Below are 22,763 nucleotides of genomic sequence, written 5' to 3'. Positions count from 1 at the left end.
TTTCCCTCACCTTCATCTTTTAGTATTATTTTGGTACACATCATCAGTACTGCATCTGACGAAATGGATATTCAACACGAAAGCTCATGCTCCAATACATCTGTAAGTCTATAAGGTACCACAGGACTCTTTGCTGCTTTTATCATCAGTATAGGCACTACACACTGGATCACAAAATGCTGACCACTGCCTAGCAACTTACACACTGTCCACAATGGTGTTCAGGAAGTGGATTGTCAATGGAAAGCTGACCAAAAGAAAGGAGGCTTGACAAGGCATTTAAATGAGGAAATGCCTCAAGTTGCATAGCACACGACACCAACTGCACAAGAAGGTGCCCCAGAAAGTTGTCTACATCTGCATTAACTATTCAGTGGTGAGATTCTGCCCATATTCTGCTCAGCCTCTGCATGGGCTCCTGGGGGAGGGAGGTGCAAGAAGCTTCCCCTTTGTGCTAAGAATGGCTATTGCATAGTGTCATCCCTGATCCCCCTCAGTGCTGCTAGTAGGCAGGGAGGACAGGGAAAGCTGGTGCTGTGGTTTCCACACTGGCTTTTATCACTAGCTGGGCACAGAGGACAGAGTACACTGCACTTGCTCAAAGGGTGGCCAAGTTGCTGCTATGGCATGTGCTCCCAGCCAGAATTCCTCCTCAGGGCTCCATCAACCACATGGTCTCTCTGCATTCTCTCCCAGTGTATCTGAGGGCAGTAGGGGTGCGATCCTGTCCCAGATTACTCCGTTAAGGGAAACCACGTCTAGACTATAATAATGAAATGTCCCTACTAAAACTAGCTATGCCTCTGTTACCATTCACCTCTTGACTGTGTCAATTAGATTTTCTCCTGAAAGATTGACTTGCTGCACTGCTGTTGGGTTAACAAATATTGATCTCCAGAAAGAAACTGTTGCAGTTAGGTTTCAATGAATGTTATATTTAAGATGCTGATTTGGGAGGGACTGTATAATGGAATATGGCCTTTCAGCTCACGGATCAAACTAAGGCCAAATCCAATCTAGGTTGGTAGTACCTGGAAGCTGTTACCATGTAATGGCTGTTCAGTGGACTGTGTGAAATGAGTTTATGATCTCATTCCACTTCTTAACTGCGAGAGTTTTAAAGATATTTAGGCACCTAAAGATGAAGACAGGCGTTCAGTGGGATTTTTAAAAGCACCTAACTCTCAACAGGCACCCAGTGCTTTTGAAAATTGTACTAGGTACCTATCAGCATCTTCAGGAAAAACTCTAGACCAAGGTAATCTCCTCAGAGGTGTTCATATCACCAAAAAAAACCCCACATCCGCTGCTAGTACTTTTGTTAGCAGTTTCAGCAAAGAGGCCAAGGATGGAATGGGCCATAAAGTTCAAACTACCCTTTCTGCCCCAAAAGTGATCTTCCAGGACAGGGTTGAAGCACATGAGTAGAGCAGTATGGAAAAGCTGCTTTTGCTGCATCTGGTCTGTGGATAACCAGCTGATGTAGGTCAGCAGGGCTGTCAGGCTAGCAAGCACATTTTACAAACACCAGAAATTCACAAAAAGAAGAAAAGAGTGCTCTTTTTACACAATCCTAATTTGCCCTGGAGGACTGCACTAAACATGATATGTTATCCAAACTCTGTAATGCTGTGAACTTCTTACACAGAGCAGAATATAAGAGTTGCATTCTATTTACCTTTCAATATATTCAAGCAAATCTTCAGCCTCTTTACTCTTGCTGGGATCATGTTCAAATATATGAGAGATGCTAAAGGCAGCAGCAGCTGAAAGTTAGACACATCAATGGGAGGTAAATGTGTTATTATTTCAATAGATAAAACCAGCATTAACATTGCAAGAGCACAAAAAGAGAACAGATTTTGATCAATAGAAATGTGTCGTTCAAGACAGATGGGTTAAAGTTTTAGCCAGGCTCTTTTGCACTAGCAAGCAGGAAAGGGACCTTACATAAACTAATGCATTTTTCATGCGTTGACAAGTCCAAAGAAGTCTCCCATAAGTGGAAATGTAATTAGGAAACAATTTCAATCAGGCCAGGTAAATTCTAGGATAAAGTTTCCCTGTCTATGTCCCCAGACATATACTCTAAGGCTGTCAGAGCTTAGGAATGAGAGATGACACCCTAAGGACCAAATTCTACTCATTGAAACATTCTACAGTTCCACCTGAAACCAATGCAGCTGCACAGAATGTCAGTCAGGGAAGCATTTGGCTCTTAGCTCTGGGACAAGGGTGGAGATCACACTTTAAACTCCAACTAGCAGAGAACAACAGACATAGGGACAGATTCTGATTTCAGTTACACCCATGTAACTCCACTGAATTCAGTGCATAGATTTACAGGGCTGTAAATGGGAGCAGAATTTGACCCACAGTCTAAAAGCCCATTAGAAGGGGTAGAGTGGAGGAACATAAGAGATATCTTCTCCTGATCTGTCTAATACAAGTTGAGAGCAACAAGTAAGATTAAATTTGATGCCAAGCGTGCCATTGCACTCTACTCATGCAGCACCTGAGATGATCTTGACAGTTTTTGGAGTGTGCTTAATGTTCATAAAAAGGTTGAACATGTCAGAAAGCCAAAGGCAATCAGCTGGAAAACATTTTAAAGATCTTTTGCCATCTCTACTTCACTTGCCTAAATAACCTGGATGATTTGAAGTACTAGCAGCAAGAGACCTCTGTGACTCTGGAAAAAGAGAGTGAGGGATTTGGGTAGCACATGAGAGGTGGATATTGTATAAACCACCTCAGGACACCTCACCTTCATCTTAACTGTAGTAAAACATGATTGACCAAAGTCATCTCTGTATAACTCGTGAATATTTTTCTACATCTTTATCAGATTTCTGGGCAAAAATCTTATCTTCCTAAATGCTGGACACATGCAGCACCATGCATGAGGGAAATGGATGACCCAAGATCATTAGGGATAGGATTTTCAAAGGGACCTAAAGGAATTAGGGGCCCAACTTCCACTGACTCTAAATGGGATTTGGACACTTAATTCTTTCATGCCCCTTTGAAAATCTCAGTACACATATAAAAAAGAAAAATACAAATGTATAGGCCAGATTCTCAGCTAGTATAAGATTTCATGGCCCCATTGATATCAATGGAAATAAACTAATTTACATCAGCTGAGAATCTGGTGCCATATTTTCCATGCTTCACAATATTGTCCTTCTATTTTTATTGGTTTTACCTTTTACAACTTCCTTCTTTTCCATGACTTGAGAGAGGAGGTCTTGTAAGGAGGTGCTCTTGTCAGATTTTGCCCAGGCAGACACAGCATTTGCAACCAATGTAATTCTATTATAACTATGAACAGTCAAAGAGGGAATCGAACATTTCGTTAGGACCAGAGTAACTCCTCAGTAGTTCCCTATGAAGGATCAAGTTTAAGCTAACGCTTAACTTCAAGGTTCTATAAAGCTCAACCTCTGCTCACATCTCTTCTCATTCTAATACCTCCCTCCCTCCCTTCCACCCAAAACTTCCTCCCCAACTGCTTCCCTTGTATGCTTCTCCTACTTTCATCTTTGTGCTTTCCTCTTTGCTGCCCATTACACATAGCAGTCCTTGTCTCTCCTATTGTAAAAGGTACTGTCTCCTTTGAAATCCTTTGAAAATGCACTTCTTCCAAGCATCATTAATCCACCAAACATAGGAAGGCTGCCATATTTATGTCATTAAAAGCCTTATACTGATTTGTATTGAATGCATCTTCAAATCACCCGCATACTATGAGCCAGATGTTCAGATCCCAGCAAGCTGCACTCAATTTATCTAAGGCATCTTTTATCTCCTACAATCTAGGAAGTGATGGAGGGAGTGGGGGACAAAACTGCCCCTAGTGTAATTTAAAGCAGTCTAAGGGCTACTCTAGATTATACCAGTTAGAGCGGTCCCCTCAGTGCCACTTTGCCAGCAGAGGATCTTCATCACTTGTCATCTGCCATCCAAGTATTCCCCCTACATCAGGGAAATCCCTGGCTGCCCACTTGAGGCAGCTCTTTATCTCCTTTGTGCTGCTGGAGCAATGGACAGAGCAAGGGGCCAGGACCTGACCCTACATTACCACACTGCATTCTTTGTCTGTTGACTATAAGGTCTTAGGTGCAAGGAATGTCTTCCCATGTATTTTGCAAAGTACTGACCACAATTAATACTGATATTGTTAATACCTCTATAACAATTAATAACGTACCAAAGCTAAATCTATGTGACAGACAGAACATTGTAGAGAATATCCCCAACATAAAAACAAGATATGTTGTAGGAGGAACACTTGTACCTAAGTCTCAGTTTCTCATTCATTGCCTCTGCCTTATCTCGTAGTTCCAATGAGTGCTTGAGTTCCTGCTCTAGGCCAGCCTTGTTCTCCAGAGGAATGTATTTTGATATCATGTCTGCTTTCAGTTCCTGCACTCTCTCTTCTAGCTGAGCAAGGTGTCTAGAAAGAGCATCTAAGCTGAGAGATTCTTTTACAGTCAGACCTGTTGAAGAAGGAAATGTCTTTAATGAGCTCTTGTGACAAACACACAAGGTGTTTATAGAAACTGTGGGACATGTAATTTGCTAGGGTTCTCTAGTTTGAAAATCAACACTGAATAAAAGGAAGATGACAGAGTCTTAGAGACAAGATCTGAACTTTGCAGCTCGGACATAATCCAAATTTCCCTTTACTTTAGAGCCCATCTCTATTAATAAGTGAAAAAAATAATCTATAGAAGGTGATACAATATTCCAGAGCCGTAATTGAATCTGATAGTTTTTGGTGTAACGTTCCAGCAGTGAGGACTTAGAAACAAATGTACAAATGCTGTGTTATGTACTATACATGTACTCCTAGCTACTTAGATTCCATTTGTTAAGTATTGACCAAACATTACTGGCCAGATTGTGACCATTTTCTAAGCAATGTGAGAGAAAGATGGGAGGAGCCTTCTCCCCTGGCACTGCCACTGCCACACATGAGTTGGTCACAATCAACCCTTCTGCTCAGTGTGGGGATTCATCTCTGCTCTACAAGCCCTTCATGCTGGCCTGGCTGCACTGACTCCAAATGGGACACAGAATAGATGTAAGCTCCCCATCCGAAGAAAGCCCCCCAGTGCAAGAAGGTCTGTGCAGCAGCTCCAGAGTTGGCTCTGCAACCCCATGCAGAAGGTCTTGCCACAATAAACATCCTAATGTAGGCTAGAGACAGACACAGGAATAGAAGTGGGGGAAGGAGTGGTTGAGGTTTTCCTGTGCTCTAGTGAGTCTGCACTCCTGCAATTGCAAATAGGGTCTATTGAAGCAGTGACAAGTTAGAACAGACATCAGGGATGCCCTAGGTTGCACAAATGGACTCCAGAATCAAGGAGGCACAAGTTCTGTAACAGTCAGCATGCTCCCCATGACTACCAAAGAACTCTGGAAGGCATTATGCCTCCTTGAAGCATGCATCCTTCCAGAGCTTCCACTGGGTCAGCAAGGCTCCATACCATCCAAACATGGGCTAGTGCCTTACAGGGTCACTACAGCCCTCTGTGTATGTGGCTTCTCTTTAGCTAAGGGCAAAGCTTTGATCCAAAAGAAATATTCAGATCACCTAACAAAATATTAGTCTTTACCTGGTATAGGCTTAGCAGGGTTTATCTTTTTTCTTGGAGCTAAAGCTTCTGTAGAGGGCACTTTTTTTATATTTCTTATCTTCAATATCAGATTCTGAATTCTAGAAGAATTTCTCTCAATAACTTTTATCCTGCAACAAAGAAAAGTATCCATTTTCTTTTCTACATTTTAGAATCCTAAATCATCAGGGCGAGCAGATGCTATACTAAGCTTGTCACAACACTATTCTGTCATTCTCAGTTACTTGTGTTCCCTAACATGCCATATTAATTCTATTTGAGGCTAGGCAGCATTTCTCAAATGTGGCCAGCAGGGGCTTTTCTTGTGGCTACACCCTCCTGGGCTGTGATTGGGTGGGGGTGAGTGGCAAAATAGCAGTCTCTCCCCCTCCCTGTTGCTCTTGGATGCCCCACCTTGGTGTTGATTGCTGGGGCTGCCAGCAGGGGCTGGGCTCTGCCCCCCTCTGGAGACACCTGGGGCACAAAGCTGGAGGATCAGGCAGCCAGTGAATTCCCCAAATTCTAGGGGCAGTGGGGCTTAGGCTTTGGGCTTCAGCCCTGGGGTGGCAGGACAGCAGGTTCTGGCTGCAGGACTTTCGGCTCCAGCCCTAGGCTCTGACTATGAGGTGGTAGACCCCAGACTCCAGCCCCTCACTGCCTCTCCCAGCTCCCCATCCAGGGCTTAATTTGTCCCCAGGCTTGGCAGGGCTTAGTAAGTCTGCTGTTAAAAAAGTGATACTGGCATGTTTGTTAATAGTCTGTTGTGAAAAGTGATTTCTAGCTAGCAATAAATAAATAACTATGTTTTGGACATGTCTATGTGCATATTTATTTGTTTTTTCCTAAAGCTAATTAAGTATTTTAGGGGAAAGTGTGAGAAAGGCCACTAGCAAGAGTTGGTGGCCGTACTGTAACGCCACCAAAAAATTTGTCCTGAGAACCCGTGGGCTAGAGGCATGCACCTTCTGATAATCTTACCACATACATGCAACTACATGACACCACTAAAGTATAGGACAGTAAAGAAAGCACATAGCAGACTGAGGGAAAATGAGTAATTCTTCCACTGTTTTATACTTCTCAAATTAAACAAAGTATCCTAATACAATACATTTTGACAATGAACCTTCACTTTGAAGTTATGCTGTCTTTATTTTACAAGTGGTGAAACAATGCCTGATTCTGCAGTGCTTATGCAGGTCAAATCTCCATTGACTTCAGTGGGAGTTTTGACTGCACAAGAATTGCAAAATCAGGCCTGGAAATACAAAAATCTAAATTATTCTTTTAAAAATTACACAGTCATTTTGGGACTTGCACCTAACGGATAATAAAATAATAAAACTAGTTTTTAAAAATCACAACTGTGATAAACCAGTTACATTTAAAATGATTTACACATCAGAGTTAAAAGCAACAAAGAGTCCCGTGGCATCTTATAGACAAACAGATGTATTGAAGCATAAGCTTTCGTGGGTGAATACCCACTTTGTCAGACGCATGTGGTATTCACCCAGGAAAGCTTATGTTCCAATACATCTGTTAGAACATGAGAACATCAGTATCAGGTCAGACTAAAGGTCCATCTAGCCCAGTATCCTGTCTACCAACAGTGGCCAGTGCCAGGTGCCCCAGAGGGAGTGAACCTAATAGGCAATGATCAAGTGATCTCTCTCCTGCCATCCATCTCCATCTTCTGACAAACAGAGGCTAGGGACACCATTCCTTACCCATCCTGGCTAATAGCCATTTATGGACTTAACCACTATGAATGTATCCAGCTCCCTTTTAAATGCTGTTATAGTTCTAGCCTTCACAACCTCCTCAGGTAAGGAGTTCCACACGTTGACCCTCTCCAAACCGCTAATCATTTTAGTTGCTCTTCTCTGAACCTTTTCTAGTGCCAGTATATCTTTTTTGAGATTTTAGTCTATAAGGCGCCACAAGACTCTTTGTTGCTTTTTACAGATCCAGACTAACATGGCTACCACTCGGATACTTGACATCAGAGTTAGTATCACACATGTTGCTTTACACAATATATTAGAAGTGGCCTTACTTGTCTTCAAGTTGGATTGCTCTTTTTCTATAATATATTAGAGTTGTTGCCTCTGATGCCAGAACTTTCAATTTTCCATGAAGATAAAATGCATTCCTTTGGCCCTTTTTTATTGCTTCAATAAATGCATCATACTCCTGTTTGATTGAAGTCAGAATGTTCTTGTACACAGTAACATGCTCTATTATCTGTGAAGACATGTTTTTCCATCTGAAATGCGATATACTGATGTGGTTAATGGAACACCTCTCCAGACTTCCCGCAAACCTCCAAACAGCACAACAGTCAGAGTAAATAGAAACAATTGAACAGAATACAGATGCTCCCTGACTTATGCAAGCATTCCATTCTGGAACGCCTTGTGTAAATCGAATTTTGTGTAAGTTGGGAACGTATACCCAACAATTACACACAATAAATAAACAAACAGAACTTTTTCTGTAGGTGCAGATTTGCGTAAGTTGAGTTTGCGTAACCCAGGGAGCGTCTGTATACACTTCAAAAGGCAGCACTATGCTAGTGCATGAGAAGCAGAACATAAAACTGACAGTCTGTTTTCATTGCCCAAGCTGATGAAAGTGCACAAACTATAAAAGGTAACAAATGAACTCCATACTTCTTTCAGTTTAAATAATCGGGGGGAGGGATAGCACAGTGGTTTGAGCATTGGCCTGCTAAACCCAGCCACTTAGGGATCTGGGGCAAAATCAGTACTTGGTCCTGCTAGTGAAGGCAGGGGGCTGGACTCAATGATCCTTCAGGGTCCCTTCCAGTTCTATGAGATGAATATATGGAGATATACCTATTTTATTTTAAATCTCAGATATTATAAAAGTTAAGGGATAATTTTCAGGACATTTTTTATGCAGCTAGAAGAGCCACTTTTCAGCAAACATGAGATGCTTTCTTCAATAGGTACTAAGCCTGATGCCTTCAGAGCACTTACAGCTCTGGACAGGTAAAGAGGAAGGGACCAGGCCAGGCCAATGTTTTTTTAAATAGCATAAAGCGTTAGCTCAAACTCACAATTTGGGGGGGGGGCTGATCCTGCAGCCCTTACTCATGCATGCAAAGGATGCAAAAACTGATTTTACATGCATGTAAAAGTAGCTATGCAGAAGTCCCAGTTTTGATTTCTGTACATTAGATCTTCCTTGGCAGCTGAAAAAAGGAAAGCACAAATGAGTAGATAAAAAGATTAAACTAAATAATCTATACAGAAGCTTTTTGAGGAAAAATACCTTTTTTTTTAATTAAATCATTGGTTTTTATTCACCCTTATATTTGGAGACATACCATAGATTTTTTTGTAATCTTCAGTCTATATAACTGACATTTTTCAGACTAGTAAATTCACTGTATAGGTCTCTAGAGGTGTGATTGGATGATAATTGATTCAATTGGGAATAACAAGACAAGTTTTATGAATTGTCAAAAAGCAGGGTGGATAAATGTCAATGATTTTTTTTTACATAAAAAAAATCAGACAGTTTTTATTTAAATCGGATTTTTTAAATCAATTTGATTTAACTCAAATCCACCCTGAGTTCATTGTATCTTTTCTATTCACAATGAAAAAATGAACCGAGAGATGATGCTGAAATTGGAAAATCTGGTCAAGTTACATTGTGCTTGCAGACAGCTGCATAGTCTTTCTTACAGGAAAATTCACAGAATACAGTGGAAGCCTGTGCAGTCATCCACATACACCATGTGGCCAGTTCAGCTGCACCCACAGCTCTGGCAAACAAACATATTCATTGGTGTTGCACTCTCTCAATATAGGCTTTTAGCTACAAAGGAGGTAATGAACAAGTTCCAACAACTACTTTATCCCTGTCTGAAAGTACAAAGTGCAAAAAAAATCCATTTTTGAGCATTTTCATTATATAAATAGAAACTTTGTTAGTGATGAATTTGCAGTGTATAAGATTGTTACTCCACTGTATAGAGAATTTACTTTAGATTTACAAGATATATTACTATATATGTAGATATATTGGAGCTCTCTCTCAAACATTCATTTGAAGTTTTTTTCAATCAAAATGTTACAACACTAAAAATCTAAAAGAAAAACTGACTATAAACAAAAGTGAAAATAATTTTCATTGTTCAAAATGAGAGAGATGCAAAAACAGTAAAAATGCTATTAAGTGATTTTTAAATATTCACTATTTTAACAGTTCTTTCAGTAATTTGTTCGTAATGTAGGCAAAGAAGTTTGTTTGCAACTTACAATTTTTGTTTTCATTGGCCCTTTAAATATTGATTTTTTTTTAAATAATTGATTTTTATCCACCCTGCTCCCATCCTCTTCCCTCAGTGATATTCCTTGGGCCAACGGCAAGGAAGGATGTGGCATAGAAGCCATTATAAGGACTCTATAGCATAGAGAGATCATACAATGTAATCCATGCATAATTGCAGTCTATGCTTGTTTTGAGGCAGCTCTGAAATACCAGAGCAGCACAAAATTGCCCTAATATGGGGGAGAATCTGGCCTTGTAGCACTGTCTCCATAGGCATACTCTTTCACCCTAAACCCGGTATTTCCAGCTCAGAGATGAAGTACATTGGTGAGGAAGCTTAAACTGCTGCTTCCAGTGCTGAACCTGTCTTGGGGACGAAAACAGGCATTCAGTCTTCAGGGTTGTCAAGTCAAACTCTTGTGTGCACTAAGGCCAGCTTCTCAAAGGTATTTAGAATCCTAACTTCCATTGATTTCATTGACTAGGCCAAATACCTTCAAGGTTTTTGATCTAAAGCAGGGGTAGGCAACCTATGGCATGCATGCCAATGGCAGCACGCAAGCTGATTTTCAGTGGCACTCACACTAACCGGGTGCCAGCCACCAGTTGGGGGGGGGCCTCTGCATTTTAATTTAATTTTAAATGAAGCTTTTTAAACATTTAAAAAACCTTATTTACTTTACATACAGCAATAGTTTAGTTATATATTATAGACTTATAGAAAGAGACTTTCTAAAAATCTTAAAAAGTATTACTGGCATGCGAAACCTTAAATTAGAGTGAATAAATGAAGACTCGGCACAAAGGTTGCCAAGCCCTGATCTAAAGTCACATTTTAAAAAAATTACACACAACACTTCCTGTTTGTCAGTGCATCTAAGATTGGCAGCCTTCTCAACTGCTTGTTTACATAGAAAATATTTTCCTATAGTGCCTTGTTACCTTGTCAAAAACATTACTGTATATAATATAATACTCCTCAGCTGGTCCTTGTTCTGTACAACCCACTTTTTCAATTTCTGTAATGATGTATCCTTGTATACTGTCTAAAAATTTCTTATCACTGTCAGGAACAATAGGAGGGAGAATGGAATGTCTGCTCACTCCAATATTATGGGTGGACATGGTTGAAAAACAACACTTTCCTTTCTTATAGAAAATTTAAGCCTGATTCCCTCTTTTCTTCAACAGAAGTAAATGCTTCAGTCAAAACCTAAACAAAAAGATGACACTGTTAAAATAATGTAGTATAAATGCGACACCAACTCATGTGTCAAGTGGTGCTATTCTTCATCTACGCTGGCTCTTTATTAATGCTTACCATCAAATATTTCATTATTAAAAGAGACAGTTTTTTCTTACTATTTCCACATAAACTATTACATCTTGTGAACATCTGTTCTCTGTTTCTTTCCTATGTGGTTTGTAACCATTTCCCTACCATCACTTCCAAATCTAGCCATTTTTCTCTGCATCTGGCACTCGGAGGTGATACTAATCAGAGGGCCATTGTGGAAGTCATCTCTGTTGTGCTACAAAAGACCCTGAGTCTGAAAGTTGCTCCATACTGGTGGCTTTCCACACCCGTGGAGCCCCAGTGGCTTCCGAGATTGCACCTGGCAACATGTGTCTGCTCAGCTAGAGTAGTCTGCATGGTTGAGGGCTACACGTGGAGCAATGGGAGGAAAGAGGGTACTGGAGAAAATAAGCTTCTTCTGAATTTATACATTAACTTTACTTGACCAAACAAATCAAGTGTAAAAGAACACATTATCCAAGTAGTCTGTGGCCCGGTCTACACCAGGGAAAGGGGGAGAGAAATCAATCTATGGTAAGTTACACAACTTCAGCTATGTGTGATTATGTGAATAACATAGCTGAAGTTGACATACTTGGACCTGCTTACTGCAGTGAATACACCACAGTTAAGTTGACAACTGACACTCTCCCATTAACTGCACCTCTCAGCTTGGTGGAGTTGATGGGCAAGCGCTTGGCGGTCAATTTATTGCATCTAGACTAGACGTGATAAATCAACCCAGCTGGATTGATTGCTGCCTGCCGATCCAGCAGGTAGTGTAGACAAGCCCTAAAGCTCCTAGGTCAACCTGTCTAATCCCTGCATCTATTTCTGAACGCCTCTGTGGCGTTTCCCAACAGTGCCGCCTTAGCCGACCTGAATGTGCCCTTGCCCAGCCATGTTTTCCTGCTACCCCTGTTGAGAGCCCCAGGTTTGCCCAAGCAGCAACCCCGCTTCTACTCTGCTGGGAGGGCACTGCCCGCATCACCCCACAGCGCGACCTCACTGCTCCTTCCTGCCTTAGCCGCACCGACGCCGTAGAAACCAAAGGGGAGCCCGCAGCCAACGCTGGGGGAGGGGAGAGGAGTCGGGCCCGCCAGGGTTTTGGAGCAACGCACAAAGCCCATTCACATCCCCCTCCGCCGTAACGACCGTTGCTGTAATACGCTCTATAGGAGCGTACGGAAGGAGGAAGGGAGGAGTTCAGTCAGATGCATTGTGGAAAAAGTAGTTTCTTCTCCTCTTGCGCGCCCAACTTCCGACTACAACTCCCATCAGCCCTTGCAGCTGTCCCCCTTCATGCCAACATGGAGACCACACTGCCCTGGGAGCCCCTGGTGTGTCTTGTACTGGCGGTGCATGCTGGGAGTTGTAGTGACGCAGGCACGCAGTGGTGCGCCGGCCTGGAGGCCCCTCCTCTCCCTAGCTGGAAACCCCGTGCGGGCCGAGCTGGGCTCTCTTTCCGGCATCCGCCATTCCGCGAGCAGGTTGGTGGGGAGTGTTGGCGTCTCCCTTCGCCGCGTGCTCATCTGACGCGCTCCCCGTGCCCGCAGGTCCAGCCGCGCCATGCAGATCTTCGTGAAGACCCTGACCGGGAAAACCATCACCCTCGAGGTGAGTGCGCCAGGGGCCGCCCGGCCCGGGAGTGGGGTGCCCTGTGCGCGCGGCGGGGCGATATGCACCCTTCCCCCGCACCTAGAGGTGTCCTGCGCGGGGGCGGAAGGAACATGCGCCGTAACTCCCCTGGGTGGGCATGGTGGCCCCCTAGGCCCGGGTCTGTCCGTAGGGGACGTGGACGCTGGGCGGGGGGCAAGGGGCCGAGCTCTCCTGGAGACGCGGCTGCCGTTCCCCACGGAACGCTCCGACGCGCGGCCCTGGCCCCTCTCGCCGCTGCAGCCAGGGCTTGGCTCAGCCCTCGGGCAAGGGTGGCTTTGTTTTTTGAAACTTCGTGTGAGGCAGCTTCTTTTGCATAAGGAGGCACAGAAGGGGAAAGCCCAGCAGGGACACCCTAAATATCTCCCGAGGGGAGGGGGAGGGGGAGGGGGCGTTTTAATCCCCCTCCTCTCTAGGCGGTATCTAAAGGTTATGGTTGAAATGGAAACGTTCAAGATCCAGCCAATGCATAAAAATGAGTTCACTGGTTAAAATACTAAACCTGTTTTTGTGGTTCTGTAACCTCACTTTCATGTTCTGTCAAATGCTTCCCTCCTGTCGCGATCTGAAAGACCTACGCAAATAGGAGACTGTTGATTAGGAACAGTGCTGTCAAATGTATAAACTAAATGCACTGAGAATATAATAAAGCCCCATTAATTTACAAACTTGTAAGGCATCATTGTAATCTTCCCCAACATGTGGAGCTCTTCTCCAGGTCGTTTCATGAATGTAGGAAGGAGAGTTTCAGACTCATGAGGCATCTTGAAAGTATAATTTTGGCTTTGAAGGAGTCTTGTAAACGAAGTTGTGGGGTTGATAAGTGCATGTAGAAAACTTTTACTATCACTTGAAATAGAATATACAAATTAAGTTTCTTATGTTTGAGCTTAATATCGAAGCTGTTTTTGTCTGTTGCTTGAAAGACTTAAAATTTGGGTCCACAATTTGAGACATGGCTTCTGTTTTTGTACATCATTGTGTGCAAATGACCATGTCACTGCAAAGAAATAATATTTGCTTGATGCTCCTTAGAAAATATGGCCTGTAGCTTTCACTGACAAAATTTCATAGATGTATGTAGCTGATATAATTCTACTTCAGAGTTTTAACAGTGGTTTTCCACTTTTTTAATAATAGGTTGAGCCTTCTGATACTATAGAAAATGTGAAGGCCAAGATCCAGGATAAGGAAGGTAAGTTAAATGGTTTTTGGACTCCTGTGTTCCGTACTCTGATCATTCTCCTTTAGATAAAGAGTAGCTTACCTCAAATATCATTCCCCAGAAATCTGATAGTATGGTGACTGGTATCAAAATTAAATTTCACTTACAGAAAAGTTTTGTAAGTTTATCTTCATATCCTGCCATCCGTGTTCTGTAAATTTTATTTCTGTAGTCAGCATTGCTTTTGACTCTACTCTTATAGGAAATGTGAGTAGATTTTTCTATTTAATCTTGATTAATTTTCCATTAGGAATTCCTCCTGATCAACAACGACTTATTTTTGCTGGCAAGCAGTTGGAAGATGGACGCACGCTGTCTGACTACAATATTCAAAAGGTGTGTATCTTCCAGAAATGAGATACGATGTAATTAGAGCCCTACCAAATTCATGGTCCATTTTGGTCAATTTCACAGTCATAGAATTTTTTAAATTGTAAATTTCATGATTTCAGCTATTTGAATCTGAAATTTCCAAGATGTTGTAATTGTAGGGGTCCTGACCCAAAAAGGAGTTGTGGGGGTGAGGAGTCACAAGGCTATGTGGTGGTGTTGGGGAGGTTGCTGTATTGCCACCCTTACTTCTGTGCTGCCGCTGGCAGCTGGAAAGCGGCAGCTCCTGGCCAGGAGCTGAGCTCTGAAGTCAGAGCTGCTGCCTGCAGAGCTGGGCCCTCAGTCAGCCTCCGCCACTCTCTGACCGCCCAGCTCTGAAGTCAGCAGTGCAGAAGTAAGGGTGGCATGGTATAGTATTACTTCTGCCCTGCTGCTGGGGGAGTGACATGGTATATTATTACTTCTTCCTTGCTGCCTTCAAAACTGGGTGCCTGGCCAACACTTTCCAGCCGCCCAGCTCCGAAGGCAGAGCAGAAGTGAGGGTGTCAGTGTCATGAAACACTCTCGACACACACCACTCCCCCAATAACCTTGTGCTCTTCATCCTCCCTTTTGGGTCAGGACCCTCAATTTGAGAAATGCTGGTTTTCCCCATGAAATCGGTATAGTATGGTTGTAAAAGCGCACAAAAGACCAGATTTCTTGTTCCATGACATTTTTCGCAGCCATGAATATGGTAGGGCCCTAAGTATAATGAAGAATTGCAGAAGCTCCCAAGTGTGTGCAACCCTATTGTGGTGGGTTCGGTCACAGAGGCCCCGTTGGGACCGTCACCTGATGTGCTGAAACTACCTCTAGGCCCACTGCAGAACCCTGCCTTGTTGAGCCAGACAACACTAGTCTGCTGTAACACAGACCCAGGTCTGAAGCACACCCCCAAAGCTGCAGGCTTTAACTGAAAACCACTCAGCAGATATTTCTGTCTCCAGCCACCCAGCTCTCAATGGGATCCAAATCCCAAATAAATCGTTTTACTCTGTATAAAGCTTATATAGGGTAAACTAATTTAATTGTCTACCCTCTGTACACTGATAGAGAGAGATGCACAGCTGTTTGCTTCCCCCAGGTATTAATCACTTACTCTGGGTTTACTAATAAACAAAAGTGATTTCATTAAGTATAAAAGGTAGGATTTAAGTGGTTTCACGTAATAACAGGACAAAATATTTTACCAAGTAAAATAAAACAAAACACGCAAGTCTAAGAAAGTGAATATAGGTAAATCTCACCCTCAGAGACGTTCCAATAAGATTTTTCACAGACTAGATTCCTTCTTAGCCTTTCCTCAGGTTCAGTTCTTGTTATTTCCAGCTCAGGTGGTAACTAGGTGATTTCTCATGACTGCAGCCCCCTTTGTGTTCTGTTCCACCCCCTTTGATGGCTTTGGCACAAGAGGGGAATCTTTTGTCTCTCTGGGTCCCCACCCCTCCTCCTAAATGGAAAAGCACCAGGTTTAAGATGGATTCCAGTACCAGGTGACATGGGCACATGTCCTGTGAGACCCCAAGCCTCCATTCTTTCTGGCCTGACTCACAGGAAGGCTTACAAGAAAACAGCCATTTACAACTAATTGTCCGGGTCAGTGGGAGCCATCAAGGTTATAAACCACTATTAATGGCCCACACTTTGTATAATTACCATAGGACCTTAGAGTTAACTTTATATTTCTAGTTTTAGATACAAGAGTGATACATACATACAAATAGGAGGAACACAAACCGTAAATTAAGGTATAATTACAAAGCTTATACAAGAGACCTTTTACATAAAGCATATTCCAGTTACATTATATTCACACTCCAAGCATATTTTCATATGAGCTAGCTCTCCTGTAGGAAGGGGAAGCTTACGATTGTAATGATGAGCATAGTACTGTCCCAGAGGGGCTGGAACACATTAGTTAAGCTTAGTAACTTGATCTAAACAGAAGTATGGGCATATTCTAACTAGATCTATGACAGCATTTACAGCTGAGTGTATTGACAATTGTTTTTTGGGGTGAATTAAGTCACCGAACAAGTGAAAAAACACTGCAATCATCTATTCTCTTATGAGAGCATGCGCAAGACTTCTACAGCTTGTTAAATTGCAAACTCTTTGCTCACTTGACACTGCTCAGAATTTCTCTGTACTAAGCACTAGTACTTGGTGGTTGGACTTGAGATGTTCTGGTGATACAGATCACTGTATGTGTAGTATTTTTAAAAAAAAAAATCTCTGCTTGAAGGCTGCTACTATTTTGCGTGTTTTGTAACCAAGTTGTCTCATTCTACTGTATTATGTTTGTTTTACTAACAGGAATCGACTCTTCACCTTGTGCTGAGACTTCGTGGTGGCGCTAAGAAGAGAAAGAAGAAGTCTTACACTACCCCCAAGAAGAACAAGCATAAGAGAAAGAAGGTTAAGCTTGCTGTCCTTAAATATTACAAGGTAAGAGTAACTCCTTGATAGAAGGGGGAGTTTGAGCTGTAGCATCTCCAGTAATAAGCATGTAGGTATTTAGTACATCCCTTGATGTAAGTTTACTGAATCCGTAAGCTGTAGTTTCCAGGTGGCTTTCTTTACATCTGCATAGGTGAGTAACAGGAGAAGCCACAGAACTTGTAAAAGCAGTAAACTTCCTTGAAGCTTTTTTGGGGCTGCTTTGTGAACCTGTTCATATTCACAAACATAAATTTTGTAAATATGAAGAGAAAGTTGCCGGTGTAATCAAATGCTTCTAATAGGGCAGGCTCACCTGGAAGCTGGTTGCACTGGTGAAAACTGATGCCTGGAGTGGTAAATCATATGTCTGCAGCAGATTGAGTTGTGATCTTTCTAACTGATAAGCCGTTCTTCTGTTGCTTACAATTGAGGAATTAGTGGCACTGTGAGGCAAGGTGTATCAGGAAAGATATAACATTACTTATGGAGCCTTTCCTTTTACAGGTGGATGAGAACGGTAAAATCAGTCGCCTGCGCCGAGAGTGCCCCTCTGAAGAATGTGGGGCTGGAGTTTTTATGGCCAGTCACTTTGACAGACATTACTGTGGCAAGTGCTGCCTGACATACTGCTTCAACAAACCAGAAGACAAGTAAATGTAGCTGTGTTAATAAAAAAAAAACAAAAAACAGCCCTCAGATTTTTGCAGTGCTGTACATTTATTTTCCTTCCAGTGACCTACCTCATGCTTCAGGAGATTTCAGCAAATATATTCCCTCAAATCAGTGTACTGAGGTCCTATTGGGTTCCGTGAAGCGGGTGGGCGCAAGCCTGCCCCTTACTAAAGGACCTTCCCCCAACCTTAGGGGAGGATCCACAAAGTCCAGGAACTCAAATAATTATGAGGAACAACCAAAAATGTAACAATCAGGTGCGTCAAACAAAGGGAACCTGAAGTAACTCTGCCCAGATGCGTGAACAGAGGGGGGACCGATAATAGGCCCCACAGTTGCAAAGAACCTCCCCAGCCAACATCCTCTCCCTGGTATTGTAGATGGCCACTCCAGTCCTCACCGGAAAGAGGTTGACGAAGACGTCCCACGACTTTGTGGGGCCATGGATAGGGTGTGAGTGTAGGAAAAGGTGAGGGGAAAAGTGCAGCCAAAAACTTAAAAGGATGTTCAGGAGGAGTGGGAATGGGCTGCAACCTGGTGCACTCAAGGTATACATGCACCAGGGTCTCCCTCACACCGCAAAAGGGGCAGGCATCAGAGATGATGAATTGTGTCAAGTTCATGCCCCTACTCACGGCTCAGACGGGGGCTTGTCCACAAATATCCCCGGCAGGCCTTGGGACTAGGGTGGAATATAGGCTGGCCCACGGGGGTTACTTACCCTCAACAGGTGGCAATAGATATAGAATTCTAGAATATCGAGGTTGGAAGGGACCTCAACTACATCATCTCAGCCAAGGCTTTGTCAGCCCTGACCTTAAAAACCTCTAAGGAAGGAGATTCCAGCACCTCCCTAGGTAACACATTCCAGTGCTTCACCACCCTCCTAGTGAAAAAGTTTTTCCTAACATCCAACCTAAACCTCCCCCACTGCAACTTGAGACCATTAGTCCCTTTTCTGTCATCAGGTACCACTGAGAACAGTCTATATCCATCCTCTTTGGAACCCTCTTTCAGGTAGTAGAAAGCAGCTATTAAATCCCCCCTCATTCTTTTCTTCTGCAGACTAAATCCCAGTTCCCTCAGCCTCTCATAAGTCATGTGCTCCAGCCCCCAGTCATCTTTGTTGCTCTCTGTTGGACTCTCTCCAGTTTTTCCACATCCTTCTTGTAGCGTGGGGCCCAAACTGGACACAGTACTCAGGATGAGGCCTCACCAATGTCGAATAGAGGGGAATGATCATGTTCCTCAATTTGTTGGCAATGCTTCTACTTATACAGCCCAAAATGCCATTAGCCTTCTTGGCAACAAGGACACACTGTTGACTCATATCCAGCTTCTAATCCACTGTAACTCCTAGGTCCTTTTCTGCAGAACTGCTACCTAGCCACCGGTCCCTAGTTTGTAGCAGTGCATGGGAGCATTCCATGCTAAGTGCAGGATTCCGCACTTATCCTTGTTGAACTTCATCAAATTTCTTTTAGCCCAATTTGTTAGGTCCCTCTGCATCCTCTCCCTACCCTCCAACGTATCTACCACTCCTCCCAAATTAGTGTCGTCTGCAAATTTGCTAAGGGTGAAATCTACGCCATCCGTCAGATCTTTAATGAAGATATTGAACAAAACTGGCCCCCGGACCAACTCCTGGGGCACTCCGCTTGATAGCAGCTGCCAGCTAGACATGGAGCCATTGATCACTACCTGTTGAGTCTGACGAGCTAGCCAGCTTTCTGTCCACTGTGATGGGGCAAGGCCAGCTGGCTACAGTAAAGTACTGAGGAACAGGTATGTTAGCCCTACATTAAACAAATTCCTAGTACCATGGTAACCAAATGGCAGTTGCTCCAGGTTGATCAAGGCACCTGGGGCCAATTAAGATCTTTCTAGAAGGCAGTGGAGATAGCTACATTGATTAGAACACCTGCAGCCAATCAAGGCATGCTAATCAGGGCACTTGGTTTTAAAAAGGAGCTCACTCCAGTCAGGTGGGGAGGAGCCAGGGGAGAGGAAGCGTGTGTGAGGAACTGGGAGCAAGAGATGTAAGGAGCTGAGACTAAGAGGGTGTGCTACTGGAGGATTAAGGAATTATCAGACAATCAAGCATTATCAGACACCAGGAGGAAGGTCCTGTGGTGAGGATAAAGAAGGTGTTTGGAGGAGGCCATGGGGAAATAGCACAGGGAGTTGTAGCTGTCATGCAGCTGTTACAGGAGGCACTATAGACAGTTGCAATTCACGGGGCCCTGGACTGGAACCCGGAGTAGAGGGCTGGCTTGGGTTCCCCTCAAACCTCACAACTTCTGATCAGACACAGAGGAGTTGACCCAGACTGTGGGTTCCACCAGAGGGGAAGATCACTGAGGTGAGCAAATCCGCCAATAAACGCAGGACCTACCAATGTAAAGGAGGAACTTTATCACACCACCTTATAGTCCATGCATCCAGTCCATTCTTTAACTTGCTGGCAAGAATACTGTGAGAGACAGTATCAAAAGCTTTGCTAAAGTAGAGTCACTTTCCTCTAAGTGCTTCAGAATTGATTCTTTGAGGACCTGCTCCATGATTTTTCCAGTGACTGAGGTGAGGCTGACTGGCCTGTAGTTCCCCAGATCCCCCTCCTTCCTTTTTTAGAAGATGGGCACAACATTAGCCTTTTTCCAGTCATCTGGGACCTCCCCCGCTCGCCATGAGTTTTCAAAGATAATGGCCAATGGCCCTTGTAATAACCTTAGTCCCAGATCTGGACCTTAGCGTCCAAAATATGGGGGTTAGCATGAAAACCTCCAAGCTTAGTTACCAGCTTGGACCTGGTACCTGCTGCCACCACCCAAAAAATTAGAGTGTTTTGGGGCACTCTGGTCCCCCTGAAAAACCTTTCCTGGGGACCCCAAGACCCAAATCCCTTGAGTCTCACAACAAAGGGAAATAATCCTTTTTCCCTTCCCCCCTCCAGGTGCTCCTGGAGAGATACACAGACACAAGTTCTGTGAATCCAAACAGAGTGAATCTCCCTCTCTGTTCCCAATCCTGGAAACAAAAAGTACTTTTCTATTCCCCCAGAGGGAATGCAAAGTCAGGCTAGCAATCCAACACACACAGATCTCCCCTGATTTCTTCCTCCCACCAATTCCCTGGTGAGTACAGACTCAATTTCCCTGAAGTAAAGAAAAACTCCAACAGGTCTTAAAAGAAAGCTTTATATAAAAAGAAAGAAAAATAAGTACAAATGTTCTCTCTGTATTAGATGATACAACACAGGGTCAATTGCTTAAAAGAATATTGAATAAACAGCCTTATTCAAAAAGAATACAAATCAAAGCACTCCAGCACTTATATTCATGCAAATACCAAAGAAAAGAAACCATATAACTTACTATTTGATCTCTTTGTCCTTACACTTAGAAACAGAAGACTAGAAAGTAGAACTACTTCTCCAAAGCTCAGAGCAAGCAGGCAGACAGAAAACAAAGACAAAGACACTCAAATCCTTCCACCCAAAGTTGAAAAAATCCGGTTTCCTGATTGGTCCTCTGGTCAGGTGCTTCAGGTGAAAGAGACATTAACCCTTAGCTATCTGTTTATGACACGCCCCCCAAATTGCAGACAGTGGGGAAGCTCACTGCCGGCGATTTCCTTCTAGAACTTGAAAATAAACAGATTAATACAACACATACACCTTTACATATACTCCTAAGTATATAACTAACAGACTTGTACATTTTAAGAACACTTTTTAACTACTGAATTTTGGGAAACTTTCACGGGAGAGGGCATTAGCTACTTTGTTAGAAGCTCCTGTGATGTGTTGAATTTAAAAATCAAAATCTTGGAGAGCCAAACTTCAACGAAGAAGTTTTTTGTTGTTCCCCTTGGCAGTATGAAGCCACTGTAGTGCAGCATGGTCAGTTTGTAGTTGGAACCGCCGTCCCCAAACATATGGGCGTAGCTTTTTCAGGGCGTACACAATGGCATAGCATTCCTTTTCACTGACTGACCAGTGACTTTCCCTCTCAGACAGTTTCTTGCTGAGAAACACGACAGGACGGAAGTTGTGATTTGTTGCTTCCTGCATGAGCACTGCTCCTATACCACGCTCAGATGCATCTGTGGTTACTAGGAATGGCTTGTCAAAATCCGGGGCCCTGAGCACAGGGTCAGACATGAGCGTTGCCTTAAGTTGGGTAAAGGCCTTTTGACACTCATCAGTCCACTTAACTGCATTTGGCTGGGTCTTTTTGGTCAGGTCGGTCAGTGGGGCAGCGATTTGGCTGTAGTGGGGTACAAATCGCCTGTAGTATCCGGCCAAGCCTAAGAAGGATTGGACCTGCTTCTTTGACTTTGGGACAGGCCACTTTTGGATAGCATCCACCTTGGCCTGTAGGGGGTTTATGGTTTCTCGACCCACCTGGTGCCCCAGGTAAGTCACTCTGTTTTGGCCTATTTGACACTTTTTGGCCTTAACAGTTAGTCCTGCCTGCCTGATGCGCTCAAAGACCTTTTTCAGGTGTAGTAGGTGTTCGGGCCAGGAGTCTGAAAAAATGGCCACATCATCGAGGTAGGCAACTGCAAATTCTCCCAGTCCAGCTAGTAGACCATCTACCAGCCTCTGGAAGGTGGCGGGTGCATTTCGAAGGCCGAAAGGAAGGACATTGAATTCATACACCCCCGCATGGGTGACGAATGCTGACCTCTCCTTGGCAGGTTCATCTAGCGGTACTTGCCAGTACCCCTTGGTTAAGTCTATTGTAGAGATGAACTGGGCACGTCCCAACTTTTCCAATAGCTTATCGGTACGTGGCATTGGATAGTTGTCCGGACGAGTTACAGCATTTAGCTTACGGTAGTCCACGCAAAAGCGTATTTCCCCATCTGGTTTGGGTACCAGAACCACTGGAGATGCCCATGCACTGGTAGATGAACGGATTATACCCATCTGTAGCATGTTCTGGATCTCCCGTTTTATAGCAGCTTGGGCATGAGGAGACACCCGGTAGGGTGGGGTTCTGATTGGGTGAGCATTACCTGTATCAATGGAGTGGTATGCCCGTTCAGTCCGTCCTGGGGTGGCTGAGAACAATGGGGCGAAGCTAGTGCACAGCTCCTTGATTTGTTGCCGCTGCAGACGTTCCAGGGTGGTTGAGAGGTTCACCTCTTCCACGCCACCGTC

At 43.6% G+C, this 22,763-nt stretch overlaps 2 protein-coding genes across 8 annotated transcripts in view; one reads left to right on the top strand and one right to left on the bottom strand.

Moving 5' to 3' along the window:
* CLHC1 (clathrin heavy chain linker domain containing 1) overlaps window positions 1-12,353 on the bottom strand; it is a 32,119-nt gene extending 19,766 nt beyond the window's left edge. For 4 of the 7 annotated variants that reach the window (XM_050951848.1, XM_050951849.1, XM_050951851.1 and 1 more), the window contains exons 1-5: window positions 7,684-9,254; window positions 5,625-5,755; window positions 4,301-4,502; window positions 3,209-3,324; window positions 1,679-1,766 (exon numbers count right to left, since the gene is read on the bottom strand). In XM_050951848.1, the coding sequence (XP_050807805.1) occupies window positions 1,679-1,766; window positions 3,209-3,324; window positions 4,301-4,502; window positions 5,625-5,755; window positions 7,684-8,222 (1,076 nt within the window). In that variant the 5' untranslated portion in view covers window positions 8,223-9,254. Of the gene's footprint in view, window positions 1-1,678; window positions 1,767-3,208; window positions 3,325-4,300; window positions 4,503-5,624; window positions 5,756-7,683; window positions 9,255-9,919; window positions 11,146-11,253 lie in introns of those variants that run through there. The other 3 variants (XM_050951850.1, XM_050951852.1, XM_050951853.1) reach the window with 3 other exon arrangements.
* RPS27A (ribosomal protein S27a) overlaps window positions 1-17,645 on the top strand; it is a 391,102-nt gene extending 373,457 nt beyond the window's left edge. Inside the window, exons 2-6 of the mRNA XM_050951963.1 lie at window positions 12,788-12,846; window positions 14,026-14,080; window positions 14,361-14,446; window positions 16,799-16,930; window positions 17,429-17,645. Coding sequence (XP_050807920.1) covers window positions 12,799-12,846; window positions 14,026-14,080; window positions 14,361-14,446; window positions 16,799-16,930; window positions 17,429-17,578 — 471 coding nt within the window. The 5' untranslated portion in view covers window positions 12,788-12,798 and the 3' untranslated portion in view covers window positions 17,579-17,645. The remainder of the gene's footprint in view (window positions 1-12,787; window positions 12,847-14,025; window positions 14,081-14,360; window positions 14,447-16,798; window positions 16,931-17,428) is intronic.
* Window positions 17,646-22,763: the final 5,118 nt, after the last annotated feature.

The sequence above is a fragment of the Gopherus flavomarginatus genome, chromosome 4 (assembly GCF_025201925.1).
Source record: "Gopherus flavomarginatus isolate rGopFla2 chromosome 4, rGopFla2.mat.asm, whole genome shotgun sequence".
Taxonomy (NCBI): Eukaryota; Metazoa; Chordata; order Testudines; family Testudinidae; genus Gopherus; species Gopherus flavomarginatus.
The sequence above is the reverse complement of the archived record's forward strand: the minus strand, read 5'-3'. Positions and strand labels throughout refer to the sequence as shown.